This window comes from Ceratotherium simum, chromosome 16 (assembly GCF_057802395.1).
Source record: "Ceratotherium simum simum isolate JZ-2026a chromosome 16, ASM5780239v1, whole genome shotgun sequence".
NCBI classification, from domain to species: Eukaryota; Metazoa; Chordata; class Mammalia; order Perissodactyla; family Rhinocerotidae; genus Ceratotherium; species Ceratotherium simum.
Window position 1 is genome coordinate 22,873,922 of NC_141915.1, and position 24,541 is coordinate 22,898,462.

The window sequence follows — 24,541 nt, forward strand, 5'->3', positions numbered from 1 at the left end:
GTGACACATGAGGAGCATCACCCCTGGTCAGCCATACATCTCTCACTGCCTCCTGCTTTATAGATGGGCCCGAGCACTGCCAACATCAAAGGCAGTCGCCTCCTCCTCGTGGCTTGAAGCCAGACTGATACACATCCAGGAAGAAATGGCAGTGAAGGCTGGTAGGAGGGTGGGAAGGGAAGTTTTCAGAGAGAGCAGAACTGGGAAACGATGAGAATGCAGGTGTTGATGGAGGTGTGAGCTAGAATGTGAGCAGCTTATGGGTAGGCAGCAGCTGGAAAAATAGGGATAGCTCAACTCTTAGGATTTGAGCAACTCTGAGAAGGGCTTTCCTTAAAAGCTCCAAAGGGGAACAAACCAGCTGTGCCCAGAGAAGTGGATCCTAATCAGACAGATGCTCAGGTGAATCACGAAGAATCTCCCTCAGAAATTGTTACAGGCCCCAGTTGAGGACACTGATCTAGAAAGTCCAAGGATCTTCTAGTCTAAGATCTAGAAAGTCCAAGGATCTTCTAGTCTAAGATCTAGAAAGTCTTTTTAAAAGACTTTTAAAACATGTATTTCTGTCTTTCTAAGCCAGACATAGGTCCATACGACTAGGCTATTCTCCATGTTACCAAACAGATGGAGAAGCTAAAACTAATCGCTACATAGGTTGGGTTCCATAGCAGAGCCTGAGATGGGGTTTCTTGTCCAAGTGATTTATTGAGGGAATGACCTCAGGAAAAGCCTAAGGGAGTGAGGCATGCAGGATGGGGCAGGGAGAAAAGGTAAGCAAACATGTGGTTTCGGGAGAAGTCTAGCTCAGCCTGATCCTGTGGGAAGCTCTCAAGTGCAAATTGCACCACAATTAGTTCCATCTTGATACAAGACGACTGGCATTTTGTACTCCTCTGTCAGTTAGTCACCGGCCACTGGATGCCCCCCCGAGGCGGGGAGGTGCATAACTTCTCAGGTATCTCCAGGAGAGGCAGCAGCAGTAGACTAAGGGCGTCCTCCTGTTCTCAGTGCAGATATGAGAGGTTAGGAGCTGTACCCCCAGCAGCAGTAAAGGGGGTCTGCTGGGCACGCCAACAGCATCTTCCGCAGATGCCCTTGCTAATTCACACAAGCATCCCTGCTCACAAGCGTAGGACCAGCATGACGGAAACTTTCAGTGAGACCAATGAGCTGCAGCCAGACACAGAATGGCCCATGGACAGGGTTTTGATAGTGGGTTTTGTGCCTCCTTTACCCCACTAGAGCACTGATACTCAGTGCATCAGGGTGTTTCTGCTTCTACTCTACAGATCTAGCTCGAACAAACAAACAAACAGATGGATAAATATATCTGGTTACAAAATAACATCAACTCCCTCCCCTCAAATACAAGTTAAAAGTTGTAGTTTCAGCAAACAAATGTGAGATGAGAAAATAAATTTGGATTATGTTCTACTGCATTAGAGTTCTCTAGGCTGGCAAGTCTCTGGGAATCACCTAGTTCAACCCCCTCATTTTACAGATGAGGAAACTGAGGCCCATAGAGGCTAATTACCTTGCCCAGTGTTGTGCAACTCAATCAACAGAAATCATTAAATCCAGGCAAATACGTTCCTTCTGTGTTTCATGCTTTATTTCTTCTGAGTCTAAATTTTCATGGCCACCGAGGTAATCAATAGGAAATGTACCTGAATTATGAAAAAATAAGTGCTAGGAGATGGAAAGATGCTTTAGCATCCAAAGGATGACACTTTTCAGAATATTGTTCCCAAATAAAGCCCAACTTGATAAACAGGCTTCTATCACAGGCTTCAGATTTATCAGGTAGTAAACATGTATTTCTAGAGGCATCCACTACCCAGTAACCACTAAGCTCAGTCTGTATGGACTGGTTTTAAGTCCATTGCATGGGAGAAATGTGATATATGGAATTTCAAACTTGCAGAGGTGATGGAGGCCATTAGTTTCAGGTCATAATAGATCATGGGTCAAATGGTCCCATTGGTCAAGTTTGATATTTTAACCCAGTTCCATCAAACCTAAACACTCAGATAAAAAAGAGAAAGCACACAGCACACTTTCAGATATCTCTAGACCCAGGTGGTATATTTTTGGTCTGATGGAGAGAATAGGATACTGGATACTTTGAAATATGAACTGCTCTGTGGAGCAACATCTCTGACAGCAAACTGGGTGCTAAAAGCTACCAATTCAGTCACTGGGGGATTTTTTTTTTAATGGGATCCCATTTCAGCTCTTACTATAGAAATCAGTGGCAAACTAGGATTTACTTTACAGAAAATTTTCTAGAACTCATCACTTCATTAAGGAAAGGACTTTCTGTAGAGAGGAAAAGGGAATCACTGTAGAGAGAGAGAAAGGGGCCAATTCCCAATTCAGTAAGCTCTCAGGTGGCTTTTTTCATCAGCAATTCTGAAGGTCTCAGAGGCACTTGCTCCCACAAGCAGCTAGGCATTAGCTCAGTGGCCTGTGCAGTAGCTTCAACTTTTCTTTTCACTTTCTTATAATGACCCACCTAGATGGTGCGGGTCATTATAATAGTCAGCTCCCAGTCATTGTCCTACCCCTCCATCGCATCACAGAAAATTCAATTCACCCCCAAAAGCTCTGCTTCCAGAGAGCCCCAACCTACAGTTCTGCAAACATGAAGATCCCAACCAGAGGCTACATTCACTCCGCTTGGGAGAGGTTGCCTCTCCAAGGACATGGTAAATGCTCACAAAACCTAAAAGCATCTTAAGGAATGTGCATGATCATCTAATTCGCATTAGATATATTTTAGACCATTTTGACATGCAGCCTAGAGACTCCATAGGTGAGGGAGAGTCAGGGTCTACACCCGTGTGCTGAGGCATGCAGGGATGGTCACGCAAGGAGAACCTCATGGCCATGAGGAGTTGGGCCTTATCCAGGAGCAGGGACAGGCTTCAGTCAAGAGATCTAATTTGGTGTCAACCGACACATCTCTGGTTCATCCTAGCAAACATACAACAAACAGTGGGACCAAGATGCCTTCAGGTAAACGCACAGCTGGATTGTCAATAAGGTGCCATCAAAGCAGAGCAACTGATGTTCACTTGTGAACGTAAAATCCAGGAGGCTGAGTTAAGAGGGGCAGTTACCACTCTCTCTCTCACAAATTACCTGGGTGCTTCTGGCAGATAAGACGAAACATCCCGCAAAGGGGTATTGATCAGACCCATTGAGACATATCTTTGGATTTTATTTTTACTCTAAATGGACCTTTGAGGGAATCTCTAACACCCTGGACACTACTCAGGGGACCCAAGAAGAAGAGAGCAAACTGACACTGGGTGTGTACTGCATGCCAGACGAGGCACCAGATGTACAGAAGGTGTGACCCCAGGCGTAGGGATATGCACACGCACATTTTCTGTGACCAAATGCAGCTAATCCCAAAATGCCAAAATAATACATGCAATTATATCTGGGATGCTATTATGGGCAAGTTTTTCTTCCTTCTGTATTCTTTCCCACACTTCCCAAGTTTTCTCCGATGAGCATGGATTATTTCTATAATCAGAAAGTGTATTACTAAAACAATAACAGTAATGGGACAAGTCATCCCAATGCAGGTGGAATCCCAGGTACCTATACTGAAAAGGGAAGCCTAAGAATGGCTATTTCGCTTTATCTCAGCTCCACGGTCATCTTACATTCAAAAACCTTCACGCCCACTTAACACACTAACACACTCTGAAGACACATTTTGAGAGCTTACCATGTGCTAAGCAGTTCTGAGTCCTGAGAACATAAAGTTAGTAAAGACATCATGTCTTACAGGGAGGAGAGACAGAAATAGGCAATGCATAAAAATTATCAGTGGTTAAAGAACTCAGGTATTAAATTAAATCATCTCTGAGGTCCCTTTTAGTCTAAACACTTCATGATTATAACACAAGGAAAAGCATAATGATTGCTCCAACAGAAGGGAAACCAAAATGCTGTTTAGAAGACACAGGAGGAAGAGATGAATTTAGATTATGGTCATGGGGAGAGGGATTGGCAATGGTTTTCTGGAAAAGGCTACGAGATATCAGAGCTGGACTTTAAAGGATGAGTAGGATTTAAATAACCAGACATGGAGACAGAGGTGTAAAAGGTAAAGAAGTAAGAGAGAAAGGCCCACGAGCAAAGGATTCTGGGTCAATTCAGGAAATAGCAAGTGACTATTTAATCAACAAACCTGTCCTGGGTATTGACTGTGGGCAGGCCCTGTATTCAGCATGATGTTTGATGAGACAAGATTCCTGCTCTCAACTAGCCCCCCACCTGGAGGGGATGGGAAATAGGCCGGTGCCCTCTCTGGTGGCCAGGATCTGGTCTCTCTGTAGCATCACTGCTGCACAGTAGGTGCTCTATCTGATTGACAAAGGAATGAACGTGCGTGTACTAACAGGACACACTGTGATGAAAGCTGGGTGCCTGGTACCTAGGTCACTCAACTCCTATCAGGGTTGGGGCAGCAGGAGCTTCCTGGGGTGAGGTCAGGGGTGAGGTCATGAGCTGGAACATGGAAGCCAAGATGGTGGGTCAGGAGAGGACGTTCAGGCAGCAGAACTGATGGGAACGAAAGTACCGAGAAAAGTGAAAGTTTAATATTTTATGAGAATTAAGAATCCCATAAACACAGCAGTTGTCTGTGCTCTAAAGCTTTTGATGAGTCACAGCACGGAAGAGTGGGAAGAGCGCTGGCCTGGAGTCAAGAGAGCTGGAGTTGAGCTGAGGCTCAGTCAATACTCTTTGGGACGCTAAGCAAAGAAGGGACTGCCCTGTGCTAGGCACCTGTCACGCACTAGCTCTCGGCACACCTCGCCTCACTGGATCAGACAACAATTTTGAGTGGCGGGTGCTATTCTTCCTGTTTTAGAGGTGGTGAAAGTGAGGTTAGGAAACTCGCCCAAGATTACACAGCGGATAGGGGCACAGTTGGAATTCCAGTTCAGATCTCTCCCCAAAGCCCACATTCTTCACACACCTGCTCCTCCTGTAATAAGAAATAATTAGAGATTAGTGATGGACGCACCAGCCTTGTGAAAGAATTCCAAATACGTGCGCTTCCTAAACCCTCACCTCCACCTCTCTACAACGCTGTGTGATGTAGATGAACAAGATCCACAGAAGGCCTCTAACAAGATCTTATGGCGGAGAGACCTTTTTTTTCAGTGAGAGAAGAAATGCTTTTCCCAAGAAATCTCAATTTTAAAATACAAATACGCACAATTATAGAAATCAGGTTAAACGTGCCGACTGAAGGGTCATTGGCATTCCTGAACCTGAAGGCAGATGAACCCCAATGTGATGAGCAGAGAAACAACCTGGAACAGTCACTTGCTCATCGCACACAGTCAGGCTGCCACCTGTCAGCAATGGTTAGCTATTGAACCTCCACTCTAAGAAACTCCATCTCCGTGAGCCTGGGGCTCCAGAAGAGCAGGCAGCAGCCGCCTCTCCCGCCCCTGCTTTATCCTTACAGCATTAGTCATCAACTGACTCCAATGGTAGTCTGCGGACAGGGCAGGTACGCTGGACAATAATAACCCTCCCACTAATGGTGATAATAACCCGCCTTACGTCTGCACAGCTGTCACAATGCACAAAAGGACTTGCACACATATTGTCTCACATGTTGCATCCTCCCAACAGCCCCGTGAGTCAGAAAGTCACGTATTACTATCATATGCTACATGAGCAAGTTGAGGCCTAGAGAAGGTGCAAAATACAACCCAAGGAATAAGCTAGAAAATGATGGAGTTGGGATTCAAATCCATGTCTTCCCTCTCCTAATCTTAACCTCAGATCACCCAACATCATGGCCGGAGATACGCCCCCATCCAGCTTCTCACCCCCGCTCCCTTCCTTCCGCTCTAGGTCAGTGGGGCAATCTCTGCTGAGTAGACAATGCGGAATCAAAGTCCCCTTCTGCTTCCCCAGGAAGGAAAAGTATGTGCCTATGTGAAGTCAGATTGTCCCAAGTGAGGGCTAAGAGTGTACCCACATGAGCACAGAGCACACCTGTTCACACGGCAGTCGGAATTCCAAACCCGGCTTCCTGGGGACTTCTAACCTCCACAAACAGCCTTTCACTCTGCTAGAATCATGGCTCATTCACTAATTAAAGGGTATTACGCACTTCATTGCACACCAGCTAAGAACTTGGAATAAGGAAGCTTATATGAAAGCATTAGTCTTGGAGATGGCACTAGGTATGCTTTACAGAAAAAGAAAAACAGGAAAAGCAATCCACCTGTGACATCCCCTCCCCCACACACAACTTCTGCAAGTCAGCCACAGCGCTTAGAGAAAGAAGCCACCCAGCAGAGGACAACCCCAGGTAAAGCCTAGTAAGTAAGCCAAAAGGACACTGATATGCAGCAGAAAGAATGGATAAGAGAGAAGGCCGGTGAACTGATTCTTCCACCAATGACCTGCGAGGCTCTCTACTCCCATCCGGTGTGGGAGCCCAAGAATAAGAGCACCCATACCCCATGCCAAAAGGGACAGAGAGACAAAGGGGGAGTGGGAAGGATACCCATCACTGCAAGGTCTTAGAACAAGCTTGGCATCAGGCCCCTTCTTTTAGAGGCTCAGCATGGCTGCTCACTGTGACCAATGGGGGAAAAAGATCAGCCTCCCCCTGGGGACTCCTCCAGGTCTCCTGGAGTGGGTGCCCTTTTTGACACTCCCTGAACAGCCTGAAGACTCAGCCATGAAGCTCATCACCTTTTCAGTGCTGGGGGAGGACACACATAGAGGGTCAGTCCAAGGAGGGACACTCAACCAGATGGGTCTTGAACTTGGTGAGGAGGGCAGATAATGACATTACACTTACTAAGTAATAAACCACATTCACAGGCAACTTCACCATTTGAGAGACATCCTGGAGACATCAAAGGCTCAGGTAAGCCTTTAAGGCCTGATCTTTGGCCTCTTAGGATGCCACCAATTCAAATGATGGGCCAAGTCCAAAAGCACCCCAGGGTCAAAGAACCTTTACTTCTAAATGGAACTCGGTCATGAATTGAGAGAAAGCCACTAGTTGGACATGCAGTTATGAGGATGCTTGAGAACTCGGTCCAAGATCTGCTACTAACTGCAGTTTCTCTCTGTGCCACCCTCTCTCTGCTGTCTGTGTGTTCCATGTGTGTTCAGGCAGACAGAGGAACAGCCGAGTGCATTTCCGAGATGCATGGTGCAGCAGTGAGCTGAGCGTTGCCACGGCACTAGAAAGCACGGGGTGGAATACAGGGGTGGTTGCAGACTTCGAGAATGAGGCATTTTCCCCACCTCTCCCCAAGCCACCTAAGACATCATTTGTGTGTGACACGGTTTAGGATCCTGCTTGCTCTATTCAGAAGGGCTGCTAATAGTGCTGGTTCCTTCTCCCAGCTCATGCTTGCTTCCTCTTTAGCATACATACACTGCCCAGATTTTGCCTTGCTCTTCCTCACAATGTTTAAAACGGATGATACAAAACAGCTCCCCCAGGAACCAGAGCTCTATAGGATGCGAGAGGCAATTACCCCTGGCACTCTGGGCTTTTCCAGAATCCGAGACAGCCAACAGCAAGCACAGAGGCTGTGGGCAGAGGCTGGTTGTAGCATTAGAAGAAAGTCAGAGCAAGAGGCTGGTAGGCAGTGGATCTGAGTGGATCGGGTGGGGAACAATGCCCCACAGGAAAGGTCGAGCATGTCTTCATTAAGCAGAGGGCTCCAGACAAGTGCTGATGACAGAGTTCAATCCCTTTGCAACTGCTGCACCTGCCATCCCGAACTTACCATTGCCATTTGGCTCAAGGCTCTGAGACTCAAAAGCTCTCGATTCTCCTAAAGGCGGCTATGGGAGAAGCCGGCACAGCGGGCTTCTGGAGGGTCCCACAGCCCCTGGTGCCCTGGACTTGCCTGGAAGCAAGGAAGTGTCTGCATCTGGAGACCTGTTATGCCAAGTGATGCCTAGCAGCCCACTAATTGGGCAAACCGAGAACCCTGGCAGCAACTGCTCTCCTCCCTGCCTGTCTCTCTCGGCCCCTCCAGGAAGCCCCATCCTGAACGTGAGCCACATCCCCCTCCGCTTTTCCTATTTACTCAGCTCCACACTCCTCCTCCAGGCTTTCTAATCCCACAGCTGCTCACCCCTCCCCACACCACTCCTCTCCCATCCACGTTGTTAAGCGATTGTACATACAGCAAAACCGAGCCTTTGAGTTTCAAGATGAAGCTCCTAGACAAGCCAGCCTGGACATATTCACCCTCACAGGCATCTCACTGACCACCCTACACACAGGCCTGCACCTAGACCCTCCTCTTTGGCCCAAGCACTCTGGACATCTCTTTGCTTCTGACCCGACAGTCGACCAGACAGAGACTCGGGGTCCCCGGCCTCTCCTCTCCCCACACAGAGCTCAGAATCCACACAAGAAAAGGAAGTAAAGAGACTTCCACACCTTTGCAGCATCACCTGCTCCAGCAAGCGCCCAAAGCCACTGGAACCAGCCAGGCTGCCTGGGGCCCCACACCCCCTTCTCTGGCAGCTTTAGCTCCAGCCCAGCCCACAGGATGCAGTGCCTGATGCCACTTCCGAGCAGAGAGAGAGAGAGAGAGAGAGAGAATGCCACCTCTTCAATGACAAGCTGTTCCAATCACACAGCTCAGACACCAGGAGCCCTGGACAAAGGACAACTCAGGCCTCCTCCCTCTGGTTGGGAGGAGGCCCACTCACCACATCTGGGAAAGTCACCCCACGGCAAGCCCCACTGTTCACCCTCCACATCTGACCAGACAACAGTGCTCCATTCCAGAAGACAGACTTCTCCAACCAGTTCCAACAACTTTGGCCAACTACTATCTTGGCCTTCAACTGAGGCACTGTTCTCTCTCCTGCTCCAAAGCACAGGGAGACCCGGAACCAAGCAGGAGACCACCGGCGTGGCACTTCTCAAGACGACCAAGCCCAAGAGTGAGCTGAAAGCCAAGTACTCACTGTGGTGAAGTCTTGGTGGCCACACTCCTGCCCTTTGAACTTGCAGTAGAGCATCATATCCTTCAGGTCATGGCCCACACGATGCAGGAACTCCAGCATGCTGAATTGCTTGGGTTTGTAGTGTTTGAAGTTGGCCTTCTGCCGCAGGGCCTCCAGCACCGTGGGGTCAGCCAGGTGCGGGTCCGGGATCTGCAGGTTGACGTCGAGGAGAGCCAGCAGCTCGCCGGCATGGTACAGGTCATTGGTGGTGAGCCTGGAGAAGCGGAAACCATTGAGGTTGCAGAGGGTCACAGCTGGGAAGACCAGGCTGTGGGCCACCACCTCATCCACCTTGGTGACGTGCTGGTAGGAGAAGTAGTAGGACACCCTCTCGGAGCTCTCCACCAGCAGCAGGCCCAGGGAGCCCACGAAGGCCAGGGCCCAGAGCACCCGCCGCACAGTCAGCGGTCCGTACACGAAGATGTGGCGGATGCCGTGGAGGGTGGAGGTGTTGGCGAAGATCTGGATGCTAGAGGGCTGCAGGCTGCCCTCACTGGGGCTCTCCTTGAGGTCCATGGGGACCCTGTGCAGTTCCGCAACTGGCTTCAGGTTGCTCAAATTTCAGGGAAGAGTTCCCAGTCCTCGGGCTTTGCTTAAACCTTGACGTTCAAGGAAGAGAACGCAGAGCAAGCATCAGGCCGGGCGCTGTGAGTTATCCTGAGAGCCCAGCGGCGCGCTGACAGGGGTGAGTGTTTATATAAACCCCATTCAAACTCTAGCTCCTGATTTTTTCCAGGCGATAAGGAGGGCTGGTTTTATTTAGGGAGACACCAAGGTGATGTGGAAGAGATGTGGGTGGGAAGGGAGAGCTTAGCCAATGGAAATAAAGTCCTCCCCCCTACACACGCCACTAGAGACAAGATTAAAAGCGAGAGCGAGGGAGAAAATGCTTAAAACAAGTCGCTTGGCAGCTCGGAGCCTGTTAACCAGTGCATATTGCCCCGTGTTAACCATCCTGGGGATGTCAGGGCGGCCACGCTGGCTGATGCACTGCGGGCGGGCGGGCGCAGCGGCAGAGCCTTCAGAGCCGCCGCCGCCGCTCGGTTCCTCTCCCCATGCTGTTTTGGACTCCGGATTCGGCTTCTCGCCGCCGGCCTCCGTCCCTCCTCTCCTCCTCCTCCAGGCCCTTTTTTTGGGCAGAATTCCAAATGCCGGCGGCAGCGGCTAGCGCCTCGGAGAGGAGGCAGCGCGCTGCCGCGGAGAGGCGAGGACCGGGAGGCTGGGAAGGATGCGGGGGCTCGGACGGGGACTCGTCTCCCCCGCCTCCCGGAAGAAAAGCGAGACCTAGAGGGCGCAGAGCGAGCCGGCCTCCCTCACCCGCCGCTCCACCAGGCTGCTGGGGGGAAGGGCGGGGCGGGGGAAAGGGCTGGTGGGGGCTGGGGACCCGGCGAAAGTTTCTTTATGGTGTTTTTTGGAGGGAGCTAGTGGGGGCTTCTCGCCAAAGGTGGAGAACCAGCCCTGGGAGTGAGACGTGACACCCCGCCTCCACAGATGGCAGGAAAGCGCTTGATAAACTCCGGTGAGCCAGGTATGGGGGTGGAAGCAGCATTCCATTGCACTAGCGTCTGCTCCCAGTTCAGACTGGGGTCTCCAGAGGGGAGATGCTGAAAATGGGGAAGGAGAGGAGCGATCTAAAACCAGAAAGCCTCTGCTGCCCGTGGGAGGGGGACATTCCAAGGAGCAGGAGCCCCTCTGGAGACAGAAGAGCCAGTCGCCCCTTGGGGACCCAGAGAAAGAGCAACAAGTAGCCCCCACACTGCAGAGCTATCCCGCCGAGATTCTGTATCTGAAAAAGGAAGACAGCTGGGGTTCCAGGTAGGGCTGGCTGCACTCTTTGGGCGGTGTGTGTGAGGGTGTGTGGGTGTGTGTATGTGTGTGTATTCTGCCCCAAGATTTGCCAGATGGAGGCACAGCTGGAGCAATAGGTAGGAGCAAAGAATTGAGCTTCCAGCCACCTACCTCCTTTTTCCTGAAAAATCCACTGGAAATCAGCCCCTGCTAGTAGGTGGGTGTGGCTTGCCCCATGCCAGGGATCAAATGGCTGGAAGCTTTGGAATCAGTGATGCTAAATCCCCACCAGGAGGGAAGGAACAGAAAGTTTCAGTGGCCAACCCAATGCACATTAAGTTGGAGCAGAGCCACATGGAGGTGCCTTATTGAGCCAACCTCGTGTCCCCAGGGCATGCCAAGCTTAAAGCTCCTTGTAAGATGGTTCAGAAGAAGGTGGGTTAGATAATGTCCCTCTTGGTTTATATCTACTCTGAAATATTTCTCTATCCCATCTGTCCTCTTGCTAAACCAGATCCAAATTGAGAACAGTGTCCGGATGCACTCTGAGGCAACACGTGACATTAAATTGGTGGTTTATTGATCCCGGGAGCTCAACGAGCAGAAGCATCACAAGTAAGCACGAATAACAGAGGCTAGTCAACCTGATGCATGCGCCACCCCAGAGGTCCCAGACCCCAGCCTATAGGGCTGCCTAGGTGGGGCACGGGGTATTCAAACAGGGATGCCAAAATTAACTAAGAATCTATCATATGTTAGGACCTGGGTGAGGGTGTCTTATCATCTCACTTAACCCTGTCAGCCATCTTGATAGGTCTGTGTTGTTGTTATTACCCCTATTATACAGATGAGGAAACTGATGCTCACAAAAGTAAAGTGGGCTGACCAAGTTACACAGTGAGTAAGTGCCGGAGCTGGGACTTGAACTTGGGCATGTTTTCCTCCAAATTGTAGGTTCAAAAGCAGACCCAAACACTCCTTCCCAAATTTGGGAAGGGGGCAAGCATTTCTACCCCAGTTCCTCCATACACATACACACACACAAACTCACCACATACCATGTACCAGCTTCTCCTTCCATACATATAACACAGCCCCCTTCCTTCCCTCTTCTATGCCGAGCCACACCCCTGTTGTCCATGTTTTCACAGCTCAAGTTTCCTTGATGAAACTCTCTAATCTTTGGCCCATCAGCCTGTTGAACTCTAACTCTGTCCCAGACACTGTATTGGTTTTGGGGAAACAAAGACAAATGAAACACATTTCCGACCCTTGAAAACTCAGGGTTCGTTTGGGGTGGCGGTGGTATTGGTTCGCAAACTGGCCCCCGTGAACGGAGGGCAAGGAGAGAGGGAAGAAAGAGGCAGACCACTCCAGATTGGTAGGTGGCAGGTTTAATAAGCAAGGGAACTTACTAAGGAGACTTATCTTGGGCAACGGTGACATGAGTACATCTCCACAGCCGCCCACTAGAATCTTAAAAGTTTATATAGAGGCCTTAACTGGGTTCAGTCATGTACATAGTCCCTATGGTCCTAAGGACAACTTAATCTCTCAAGCCTGTGTCCTTAGGGCAGAAGAAGCATATTCCAAGGAAAGAGGAGCTGGTGAGGATCTTAGATTGCTGCCTGGTGCAGCTGAAGGATCAGCCAGCAGTCATGACCTCTCAGTTACCTCCCCAACACTTCACCTCTCATGACCTTGCCCTGAGAGGTCAGCAAGGGGTTTCACTGCCACGGAGATGGCTCATTTTTGGTGGCTGTCTGGCTACACTGGAGGCAGAGGCCACAGCAACAAGGCAGGCACATTCAAGAGAAAACACAGATTAAGAGAATGAGTCTCAAAACAATTTTTTCCACCAAGAGCCCCATGATCCAAACCACTGACTTATTAAGTCCCCGAGGTTGGGGGTCAGATCCCTCAGGACATTCACTTTTGTCCTCATGTGGCTTAATAAAGACATCACATTAGCAGACTGAACAGGTATGAACACACAACATTCTGTTTGGATAATGGCACAGGTGCCTCCTTGCGCGGGAGTAATAATGCCCAAGGCCATTCTATTTTGGAGGACAGCTTTTCCGATTAGAGGCATTTCAGTGTTCAGTAAGGACAGGCTTTGTCGGCTATCATTTAAGCCTTGCTGGGTGAATGTAGTAAGGGCTTCTGTATGTGCTATAACATCCTCCAGGTCAATGGAGGGAACAAAGACGGCAGGAAAATCATTGTACTAAAGGGAAAAAGAATGTGTCCACTTGGCCTTGAGGAGAGGGAGGTTGGCAGCTTTAGGAACTTGACCTGGTTGTGCATACCACACATGTTGGCCAGGGGACGCGGCACTGTCAGGCATGAGGAGATGAACTGGGGGCAGGATATGCCAGACTGGGACCCTACCTTCTCCCCTCTTTCAGTGGTGTCTGTTCCATTCCAAGTATAGTGTGTTTCAACAGGTCCAGCTTGCAGCAGGACAATGGGATCCCAGTGGAGATTGAGTAATCCCCCTCACCCAGGGGTGTGCAGTAACTCACACATCCCAGTGGGACCTCCATTGCAAGTTCCAATAGATAGATAATGCCTTTCCCAGGCGTGATGGGACTTGGTGTTTTCAGCAGCATAGCATGTTGATCCCCAGTATGAGTCAGGACATTGGCTGTTTCCCATGACTTCCTTACCTTTATGGCATTGGGTGTCTTGGCAGGAGTCCCCATTCTGGCATATGGGGCAACTAGCCCTACTGGTTGATCATTCAAAGGTATTAAAGGTCCTAGGTTTTTAATCCCTGGACAATACTTTAGTCCACCTGGCCAAGGACTAAATGGAACCTCCATTCAAGGTCATGTTCTTTTGTCTGGTCTTGCACATTATGACCTTTGAAATGTGACTCCTAATCACTGTCTATCTGACAAGGATAGCCATACATGGTTCGCAGTTTCTCTAATCCCCTAATGGTGGCAGCCTGATATGCATGGCAACAGGGGAAAGAGAGCGTTAGGCCAGATGCAGTGTCCACACAAACCAGGGTATATTTAGAACCCTCATTCAGAGGTGGGGGGCCAATATAATCAATTTGCCAATCTCTCACTGGTTGGGAACTCCACTGGATGGCCCCAGACTCCTTTGGCAGTTGCTTTGGGCATTGTTTAGAACTTACAGGCCTTGCCATTACTGCATTAACCAAGTCACTATATTTCAAGGGCAATCCAGCATCCTTGGCCATATGCCATTCCACCCAGGCACCATGGCGGGCACTCTTTCTATGCACCCAATCTGCTGTATCTACCGAAGGGTCAGTAGCTAAGGCTCATAGTGGGGCTAGGGCATTAGCTTCCTGATTGCCAGGGGGTGTCAGAGCATTATAAGCTGGGACGTGGAAGACAGTGAGGATTGACTCAGGATCTTGCAGGTGAACCCAAATGTCTTTCCACCTGTCCTGACCTCACGAAGGCTTATTTATGATCATCCACCTCTCAGCTTCCCATCATCCAAGCCATAGGATTAATCCCTTTAGAACTGCCCAACTGTCAGTGCAAAGGGTTAACGGCCAGGGCTCATGAATGATCACCAGCCAAACTCCTATGAGTTCAGCCCACTGGCTGCTGTGGTTCGTTCCTGTTTCCAGGCATCTGTATACCAGACATCAGTGGGAATTTCCCCCACTCCCTCCCTACAGGCTGCAGGGGCCACCACAGGAATAGAGGTGGGGTCATTTGGAGGATCTACATACTCTACAGGGCCTAGTAGAACCCACATTTCTATAGGTGGTGGACTGGCAGAAAGGGTGCTCCTCTGCTGCAGATAGGTATACTGCTTAGTCAAAATGGGAGCTTAGCCATGGCAGAGGTGGGTTAATGGGACATATTCTCAACCCACCTCTTGATAGGAAGCGAAGTTCTTACCATGATATGTTGTTCCTTCGTGAGAGTCTCTACCCGGAGAGGTGCAGTGTACACTGCTAGGAGTTGTTGCTCTATGGGAGTATATTGGGTTTCTGCCCCCTTCCAGATTCCTAGGAGTACTCTCTGGGACCAAAATCCTAGGGATACTCTCCCCTTCTGTTGTCTCTGCCAAGTGCCCAACCCATACCTTCCGGAGTCACAGACACATCTAACTCAAATGGTAGCCGTACTTGGGAGATGCCCAGAGCTTTAATCTGCTTCACTAGTATTTCTGCCTTCTCAAAGGCGGCTTGCTGCTCTGATCCCCAGCCCCACGTGTGCGCTTTCTTCACCAGGCAATATGAGGGACAGAGGCACTGTGCCAGGTGGGAAATAAAAGCCCTCCCAAACCCCCAAATCCCTACAAAGGCTTGCACCTCTTGCGCTTTTTTAGGAGTGAGGCAGGCTTGCATCGTATCCTCACAGCTTCTGGGACAACATGCATCTTACCCAACTAAACAACTTCCCCAAAATTTATGGTGGTGCCTGGGCCTTGGATTTTCTGTGGGTTCACCACCCATCCTCTTCTTTGAAGATGTTCCAGCAAAGTCTGCAGAGAGTCCTGCAGCAGAGGCAAATCTTCACATGTTAACATTATATCAGCAATGTAATGGGCCCATTTTACTGATGTGGGGAAGGAGCACAGGGACAGGTCTCAGGGTACCATCCCCTGACATATTGTGAGGATGTGCAGGTAGCCTTGGGGAAGTGCTTGAAAGGTCCCTTATTGCTCCTCCCATGTGAAGCCAAATTCATCTGTTATCAGAAACCTGTACTTGTCAGAGTCTTTCCATGAATCTTCTCGAAGATGAAGCACTTTTGCAGGAACACCTTTGCAAAAGCATGAGAGTAAAACATAACTGTCTGTAAATGACCAAAGACTTAAAAACGGCCATCGTTAAAGATTTGAGGAGAGTTCATTATAATGCAATTGACAAGGAAATTTGGTTATTTCTATTACATACATTTTTAAATTATGACTGATAGCATTATACCAGGACATATCAGATTTTTAGGAATTTCATACAAATATACCCTAAGGAAAGTTTAGCATCACTTCTTGTTTGAGGATGCTTCTCATGTAATTTAACATATCAAATAAGCTTAACTGGTTTAATATCTTTTATAATGAGAAAGAACACATCTTTTGAGATGTTCCAGGTGCCCTCTGGAAAATCCCCAAGTTAGTTCACAGTCAACAAGGATTCATTGAGAATTTGATTTGGGGGAAGTCAAAAATATCAAAGGGTTTTAAAACACTTGATTAAATAGGATCATAGGTCACAGTGAAATAATCCTTAGTTATCCATCTAATCAAAGTGACAATTAAAGACCAAGGCAATTACATAAAGTTACATAGTTATTAAAAAAACTTAGCTCTTTTAGTAAAGAAGACTCTGTTTTCTTAAGTAATCAAAGACCTGATAAGGACAACTTGAAGCCAAAGAAATTATTTTGATAAAACACAGAATCTTTGTTTTATCTGATAAAACACAGAATCTAGGCAGATTACTTAAAAGATAAAGAAAAACCTTTCACAATCCCATCACGAACAGACCAATAGTCCAAGAAAACTTTGTCTTTCTAGCAGATGAAAGAAAATTAAGTTTTAGTTTTACATAAGTACACTACTGATATTAAAGCTTATTTTTCTTTAAGCCAATTAAATAGAGCTCTTAAAAATTAATTTTGACAATACCCTCTGGAGGTAGAAAAACAATTAGCAGTATGGTTTATATACAAACATCAACTATTCCAGGACCCTTAAAAATGCTTTTGTGATATTCAGTTGGTTAAACATTCTTCTCTGCTATCATATTTATACCTATTCACTTAGCACTGTGGGTATGTGTAGGGAGTATGGGAATTGAGTTTACATTGGGTCTATCTGGCTGATACTTTCAGGCTCTGCCCTAATTCTGTGTGATTGTGGTCTTCTTGATGGAAGCAAAATGTCAAGTGTATGACTAAACATTAACTTTAAAACATAAACTTTCCAGATAAGTTCTAACTAAACCTAAACTGTCCAGATAAACTCATTTGCAAATCAGGCAATTTAACCCCCTATTAGACAATGTGCCCAGATTTTTGCGAGGTAAATTTATTTACTTATGAATGAATAAATGAACACATGGATGAATTCACTTTCGCTAACGCCGAGGCTGCTTTTCTGAGATACAAGGAGGAGGACTCTCTTCCAACTCTGGGGAACCTGGGGCCTGCCCAGCGCCTGAATCCTGGAGCCCAGGGAAGGTGAGAGACACAAAGGGCAGCCTCCCACTTCCTGCAATAGTGACAGGCAGGAGGGTGAGGAAACTGAGATCTACAATCAGCTCTAAAGCTAATTTGCTACTTAACATGTACTAGATACATGTAGCTGCCAACATCACTCCCTAATTAACAAAAAAAAAAAGACACACATTCTTTTCTAATATGTAGATGGCATTATTATTTCCAACTCAGAGGAGCCTCAATATACAACTTTTCCTCCTGGCTCCTCATTGCGGTAAAGAAATGTTACAGTTCAACTATTATAAACCAAAGCCTTTCCCTGCTGTTGGTTGGTTTATAAATAAACACCGCATACAACAACCAGTCCCATTTAGTTACTTCAGTGTACACTTAGCAAATAATTTGTCTTAAACGGTATGGCAGTGAGGGGCATTAAGCAAAGCCGGGTATTTAATGCGTACCTCATTGAGATTTTCTTTGTAGTTGTTTTATTTATTTTTCCAGGAGAAAACTGCAGAAGCCAGTCCACACAGAAAAGACTTCTGGGGCTCAGCTGCCAGTTGAGCCCTGGAATGGACTTAACTTGCTGTGTGGCCTTTGGAAAACCGTGGAATATCTCTGCTCTGTTTCCTCGTTTGTGCTAGTCATTGCTGAGGCCTCCTCCTGCTCCAGTTTTCCATGCCACTGCAATCTGACATGAGTCTTGACCAAATCATAAATGCCCAGTTAATGGGACAAAAATGAGTTAGGATCTGGGATTCTGGTCATTAACCCCATGTCACCATCTGCTGTAACAGTGTGATGACAGGGCCAGGTGAATTCAAATCACCCAACACTTGTTAAACGTGCAGATTCCTGCTCCGTTCCCCTTCCCATTCCCTATGTCCCACTGAATCACAATCTCTAGGGTGGGGCCTAGAAGGCCCTCTTCCTTTGTGGGGTTATGGAGGGCAGAACAGGGACCCCACCCAGAACCAGCCATGCATCCGCAGCTCTTCCTATCAGGCATGCCAAGGTGGTTTCTGGAGTGTTATACTTGTATTTCCCTCTGCCTGGAAAGATTTCTCATATGGCTGGCTTGTTCTCATATGTCACCTGCTCAGAGAGGCCTTGGCTGGCCTCCCTGTCTCTACCTGCCACCCTATTCACTATCCCGTCACATGTTTCCTTTTCTTCTCAGTGCTAGTCATTTTCTGAAATTCATCTCATCTCCTTGTAAATGATCTGTTGCTCCTACTAGAACGTGGATCCCCATCCCCCCAACTCCCACCCCACCCCCACCTCAGGGACAGAAATCCTGCCTGGCTTATTGGAAACTGTACTCCAGTGTGAGGCACATGGGACGTGCTCAGTAATATAAGAATTCATGAATAAATGAACACTGGATGAATTCCCTTATCTCTGATGCTGAGGCTCCTTCTCTGAGATGCAGGAATGGGGACCCGCTTCCAACGCTAGGGAACCTGGTCCTGTCCTGAGCCTGGTTTCTGAGGAAGATGAGGGCCACCTCCTCCCTTCCAACCCTGTCCGTTGTTTCCCCAGCACCCGGAGAAGACCTCAATGGAGCCAGAGCCGTGCATCCAGCAGGGGACTGTGCACCGGAGAAGACCTCAATGGAGCCAGAGCCACGCATCCAGCAGGGGGCTGTGCACCTGGAGAATCTCAGCTGGGATTGTTTGACTGAAAACCTTGACTTCAGGGCCTGTGGACTAAGCTCGCCTAACTTCATCGTCTACAAAAACACGGATGCTGATGAAAGCTGAGGTTAGGTGTGAACTGAGTGCTGCTTACCTATTGGATTAAAGAGTTATTCCGTCTTTACTCCCACTGTCTTTGAATGGACAGCTGACTCTGACCCTTCCTGTACAAGCTTCTCTCTACTCTCCTAATCTGATAGAATAATGATGTCATAAAGAAATGACTTAAACAGGAGGTGTTTAACAAATGCTTGCTGGTGTGAAATAAGAAAGACAGTCATAAAAGGACCTCCAAACTCTTCCTTACCCTCAATCCATTTATTGATAACCAAAAATTAGTTTGTAACATGAGCAGTCACCCCCTAGTACAGAGTTAGCAGCTTCTTTCTCTTATTTTGTTAGTTTTCAATGAGACACATCTCCCCACAGTCCCTTAGTCACTAGGGCCTGACCCCTCGTAGGTGGGCTGAGGAGAGGCTTCTGGACCACACCTGACCACACCCTTTTTATTCTGAAGTCCTCTTAATCTGTCCCTCTGTTTAAAGACACCAAAGTCTTCTCTTGAAGCAGGCCTGGTTCAAGTCTACCCCGTGGGTAACAGGAGGCACCCAGGGCCCGGAGGCCTTGATTTCTGCTTTTATGTAATGTCATTTCCCTTCTCCTCACAGCTGTGAAAGTCCACCCCAGCCCACCTCTCTCCTCTGGAACCTCTGCTCTGTGTTTTCCTCCTCTATATATCCTTTACTTCATGTTTGTGTGTTTCTGCATCCTCCTCTTCGTGTCCGCCGCTGCCCCTCTTTCCCCTGGGAAGGAAGCAGAAGAAAGAAACCATCGCTGTTTGTTTTCTCTCTGCTCTCAGTCCCTGGAGCCAACTGCTTCCCACGAAAGGATGAATGAGCAGAGAGGCCCTGAAGCCAACAAGCCACAGACAGGCTTTCAACAAAAACTTTATTAGCACCACCGCGGCCATGGGTGAGCTGGCACGCTACAGAAGAACACCAGCAAAGGAGAAACAGCGCCAGAGAAGCTAGTCCTGCCTTGCTTCTGAGTGGAACTTCCTCTCCCCCTTGTGGTTACAACTGCTTCTAATCTTTGGGAACAGGTCGTCAGTGATGTGATATTTTATCACACCCTGACCTCTTTGCGTGTTACGCAACCTCCCTGACTCATCCATCTTTCTCGCCCAGCCACCTACCTTCTTATATCAGTGCCCCCTCCACCCTGCTCCCCCATGCAGCCATCTGCTCTTTTGAAAAGTGCTTCAGTGTATATGGAGCTGGTGCACTTCACTTGCACAACTATTTGCACGGGACGACTTTTCTATATCGCCTCTACTCATTTTAATTCAATTTATTTACTCCCTCGCTCTTTCATAAAACAACACGAAATAAAAGTAACAAAAGAGGAACACAGGATTGAGGGAAAAAAGAGCAATGCATTTATGTTTATAATGTTCATCTTTTTCTCTGCATTGATACGCGTTCTATTATAAATTCACTAGGCATGTTTCCATGTGTCCAATCCTGTGGTAGGCACTGCACGGAGTACATAAGACGTGAAAAGCACAGCCCCCGTGCTCATGGAACTTTCCTTCTCACTGGCGAGGCATTAATGAAGGCTTCTATCTGTATCACACTTGATGTGAAGCTCTCTAGCAGGCATTATCCTATTTATATTCTGGGAGCAGAAGAGGGGTCACCGTTTCCATAATGTGAAGGAGGAAACTGAGGCTCAGAGAGTTGAAGGACCCTGAGGAGACAGTAGGGGGATTTGGAGCTCAAATCCCAGTTTCCTGACTCCATATTTCATGTTGTTTCCACTCTGCCATTATTCTAATCGAGCTTCCTCCACAGACACTTCACAGAGCTGTGACACAGTGAAGCAGTGTGGCAGTGCCACGTCGACTAGCCGTGACAAGAAGAATTGACTCTGGGGAAAAGGAAATCAATGAGGGCTGGAGAGAGTGAAGAGAGCTGCAAGGAAAGATGGGAGATGGGGGAGATGGAGCTGGATGAAACTGCAGGACTTGGCCAGCGGGCTATACCAGGGATGTCCTTCCAGACCCTGTGTGGCCTGGTGTGTGTCTTCCAAAGGGCCACAGAAGAGCCAGCAGAGGCTAGGTTTTCAAGAGCTTATTATGGAAGTTTTGAGAATGAGGTAAATCTCTTTTCCCTCTAGCTCTGTATATACAAATACAAAAATATACATATGTATGCGTGTCTCCTTTTTCTGTGTCTGATTATGCATTCAATTTAGCAAGGATTTATTGCCTGCTAATTTTGGTATGGGCACTTTGATAAAGCGATGTAGGAAGATACCAATAAGTAAAAGACGTCATTTCATTGTTGTGGGAATTGGTAACTGAGAGGATGTGACCCGCGGTTGAACCGCGAGCTGGACCCCAGCAAAGGAGGTTACTCATCTCTCTCCTGTCCTTGGAATGTACATTCTGCCCACCGTTCCCACAGTGGGAGCTAGTTTCAAGGATGCAGCCTGGAGAGAGTAAGGCGTTGTTGAGACCATCTGGACCGGGTATGTGACCGAACCCAGTTAAGGCCTCTATATAAATTTTTAAGATGCTGGCAGGCGAGTGCAGAGATCTGCTCATCTTGCAGGGGCTGAAGACAAGCCTCGTTAGTAAGTTCCCTTGATTATTAAACCTATTCTGTGTGTCAATGTGGAGTGGTCTGCCTCTTTCTTCCCTCTCTCCTTGCCCTCTGTGAGTACAGGGGTCAGTTCGCAAACCAACAATTATCCCCAAGGGTGGGCAGGGCAGGGGTCTGTGCATACAGCAGAGAGTGCTCTGGATTGTGGGATAAATGGGGACATGGCATTCAAATGTCCTACCAAGTTCTCTGTACAGATTGGATTTTCATAGAGGGAAGGGAATCAACATGTATTGGGAGCAAACAATTACTTCATCCTGTGAGGTTATTCTGCCCATTTTGCAGACAAGGCGACTAAGGCTTAAAGAGGTTAAATTACCATGGTCCCACTGCAGGTGTGGGAATGAGCTTCCAGTAAGAGTCCAGGGTCATTGAATCATGCTGCTGCCCATGTGCCTCATGAGGCCGTGGAGAGCTGTGGTCAAGGGTCCAGGTGCTGGTGTCAGACAGCTGTGAGTTTAAGTCCTGGATCCGCCACACACTAGCTGTGTTACTCGAAGCATGCTATGTAACATGTCTAAACCTTGGTTTGCCCATCTGTAAAATGGGGATGGTCCCAGTACCCACCTAAGTCTTAGGGTTGATGGGAGGATCCGATGAGCAACAATGTGTAAAGCACTAATAAGTATCTAAGAAAAGCTCAGTAACCATAGCTGCCATTAACACCATTATTATTATTATTACTGTTATTGTCAAAAGGAGACCTAGGTGACATGGAGCCACACTCTGAGGATTTGTGATCTTTCTTTGGTTCCCATACCACCCACCCTGTCCCCATGCAAAATGGGAAGTGTGTGGTCACAAATCAGGGTTTAAAGGTGAGAGCAGATAAGCAGTGCAACTGAAGTTCAGCAGCCAGGGTGCAGGGAGGTCCCATGGACAAGGAAAGGATCTCAGAATGGGGTTCAGGGCGTTTCCCCTGAGATGGGTGGGGCCACTCTGAGAGGGTCATTTACACCCTATTAAGCATCTCTGGTGTCTCAAGTTCTCCACTAGCCTGTGAAGAGATAATGCTCAATAAGACATGTTCCCATGAGCTCTGGTGAAGCTACTACCAGTATTTAGCTGGACTCATTTCTTCCTTGGAGAAACACAGAGACCAGATGATTCCTGCCGTCCCTTGCAGACCTATCCCTGAGTGGTTCTGTGAACAATCACTCTTTCAGGTTCTGGCCCAGAGAAGAGCCAGCAGTTTTCCCAAGGCTGGAGACCTGGAAATTTCTGTTCCTTCTTCATGCTAAGTGTATTTTCCTGTGAGGGTTGGGGAGTGAGGACCATCTCCAGACAAGATAGTAGTTGTCCTTGGAGGATGAACTTTCTTACTCCATTTGCTCCATCAGTGCCTCCTACAAGAGCCCCACCCTCCTTCTTGAACAAATGACTCCTACGTCTATATATCTCTACAACACCTAACAAACTCTGAAACCAAATAGCCAACCACCTCTAAGACAGCTGGCGATTTTACCGACTGTGATGGGGCACATTATGTGTGTCAAGTCACAGTACTAAACACCAGGAGAGACTCAAAGATGAATCAGGCAGGTGTCTTTCGTCCACAGAGCGTGCAGGTGGATGAGCAAGACTGATGTGTACACACTCGACACAAGGAAATAGATCTGTGATGCGGCTGGTTGTGTGCAGGAGACCGAGAATGGAATTAGCATCAGGGTTCCATTGCATTAAGGCCTTCTATGGCTCTCTCCAGGCATAGTCAACTTCGTTCAAGATAGACACTTATTGTGTGCCAGTAACTATACCAAGAATTTATCCGAATTTTATCAGTTAGTGAGATTTTCTCAACTTCAACACTAACATTTGGGCTGGAAAATTCTATGTTGTGGGGAGCTGTCCTATGCATTTACAATGTTTAGCCTCATCCCTGACCTCTACCCACCAGAAGCCAACAGCATCCTCCCCCACCCCGCCAATTATGGCAACTAAAATGTTTCTAAACTCCTGGGGGCAAAAACCACTCACAGTTAAGAACCACTGAGTGAATCCTAATACAGACCAGTGAGGTGGGTACTATTACCGTCTCCACTTTATAGCTGTTCCCTGTCTAAACTGAGGCATAGCAAGGTTAAATCACATGTCCGTGGTCACACAGCTAGGAAGAGCTGGGAGCCACCCAATCTACTTCTACAGCCCGCATGTTTACTGTCTTTCCTGTATTGCCTATCTCTGCATGCATGGTGCTGAGGACTCGGTAATCCTCAATAACCCCAAAGAAAGATGGGCCATTGCTCATAGCAATCCCTTCCGTTTGTCCACGACCCACACAAGAACCCTTCATTGTAGGTCTCGCTCCCATTTATAAATGAGCACACTTGGACCTGGGTTGACAGGAGGGAATTTCCCCAAGTCACAGAGCAGACAAGCCATCAGAGTCCAGATGCGGACCCACGTCATGTAACTCCATGCCCTCCACCACTCAGAGAGCGAAGTAAACACCAATTAAATTACAGGAGGCAGGCAAGAGACTTAATAAAAAATAAATGCAAATCCAGGATGATGGATATATTTAGGGGATAAATTATTATGTGATAGTATAAAAATAGACCAAGGGAAAGCACGTGAAATTACAAGCCTGACTGTGTGAAAGATGAGAGAGGTGCATGGAGAGCATTGGGTACATTTAATTAACTTTGCTGGGAATACATTCCGAAGCTGCCACCTGAATGACAATATTCACAGTCTTCACTTAGAGTAAGGATACATGTGGTCCTAAGAGGAGGAGTTATAATCCAGCAGAGCTTGAAGTCGTTGATTAAAACAGTGCCAATGCTGGAGCGCTTTGAAGAGCAATCCTGGTTCTAAAGCAACCACGTACAAGATTGTGCATCAGGTGGGTTCTGTGGGCTGCATACCCGCTGACATTGAAATATCCTACTAAGTTCTCTGTATGGATTGGAATTTCATGGAGGAAAGGGAATCAACATGTATTGGGAGCAAACAATCACTTCATCCTGTGAGGTTATTCTGCCCATTTTGCAGACAAGGCGACTAAGGCTTAAAGAGGTTAAATTGCCCATGGTCCCACTGCAGGTGTGGGAATGAGCTTCCAGTAAGAGTCCAGGGTCATTGAATCATGCTGCTGCCCATGAGCCTCATGAGGCCGTGGAGAGCTGTGGTCAAGGGTCCAGGTGCTGGTGTCAGACAGCTGTGAGTTTAAGTCCTGGATCCA

At 47.8% G+C, this 24,541-nt stretch overlaps 1 protein-coding gene across 1 annotated transcript in view; it reads right to left on the reverse strand.

The window, feature by feature from the left end:
- Nucleotides 1-9,555, reverse strand: part of ASIC2 (acid sensing ion channel subunit 2) — a 992,920-nt gene extending 983,365 nt beyond the window's left edge. Inside the window, exon 1 of the mRNA XM_087440196.1 lies at nucleotides 9,001-9,555. Within this exon, the coding sequence (XP_087296322.1) occupies nucleotides 9,001-9,555 (555 nt within the window). The remainder of the gene's footprint in view (nucleotides 1-9,000) is intronic.
- Between the last annotated feature and the right edge of the window lie 14,986 nt (nucleotides 9,556-24,541).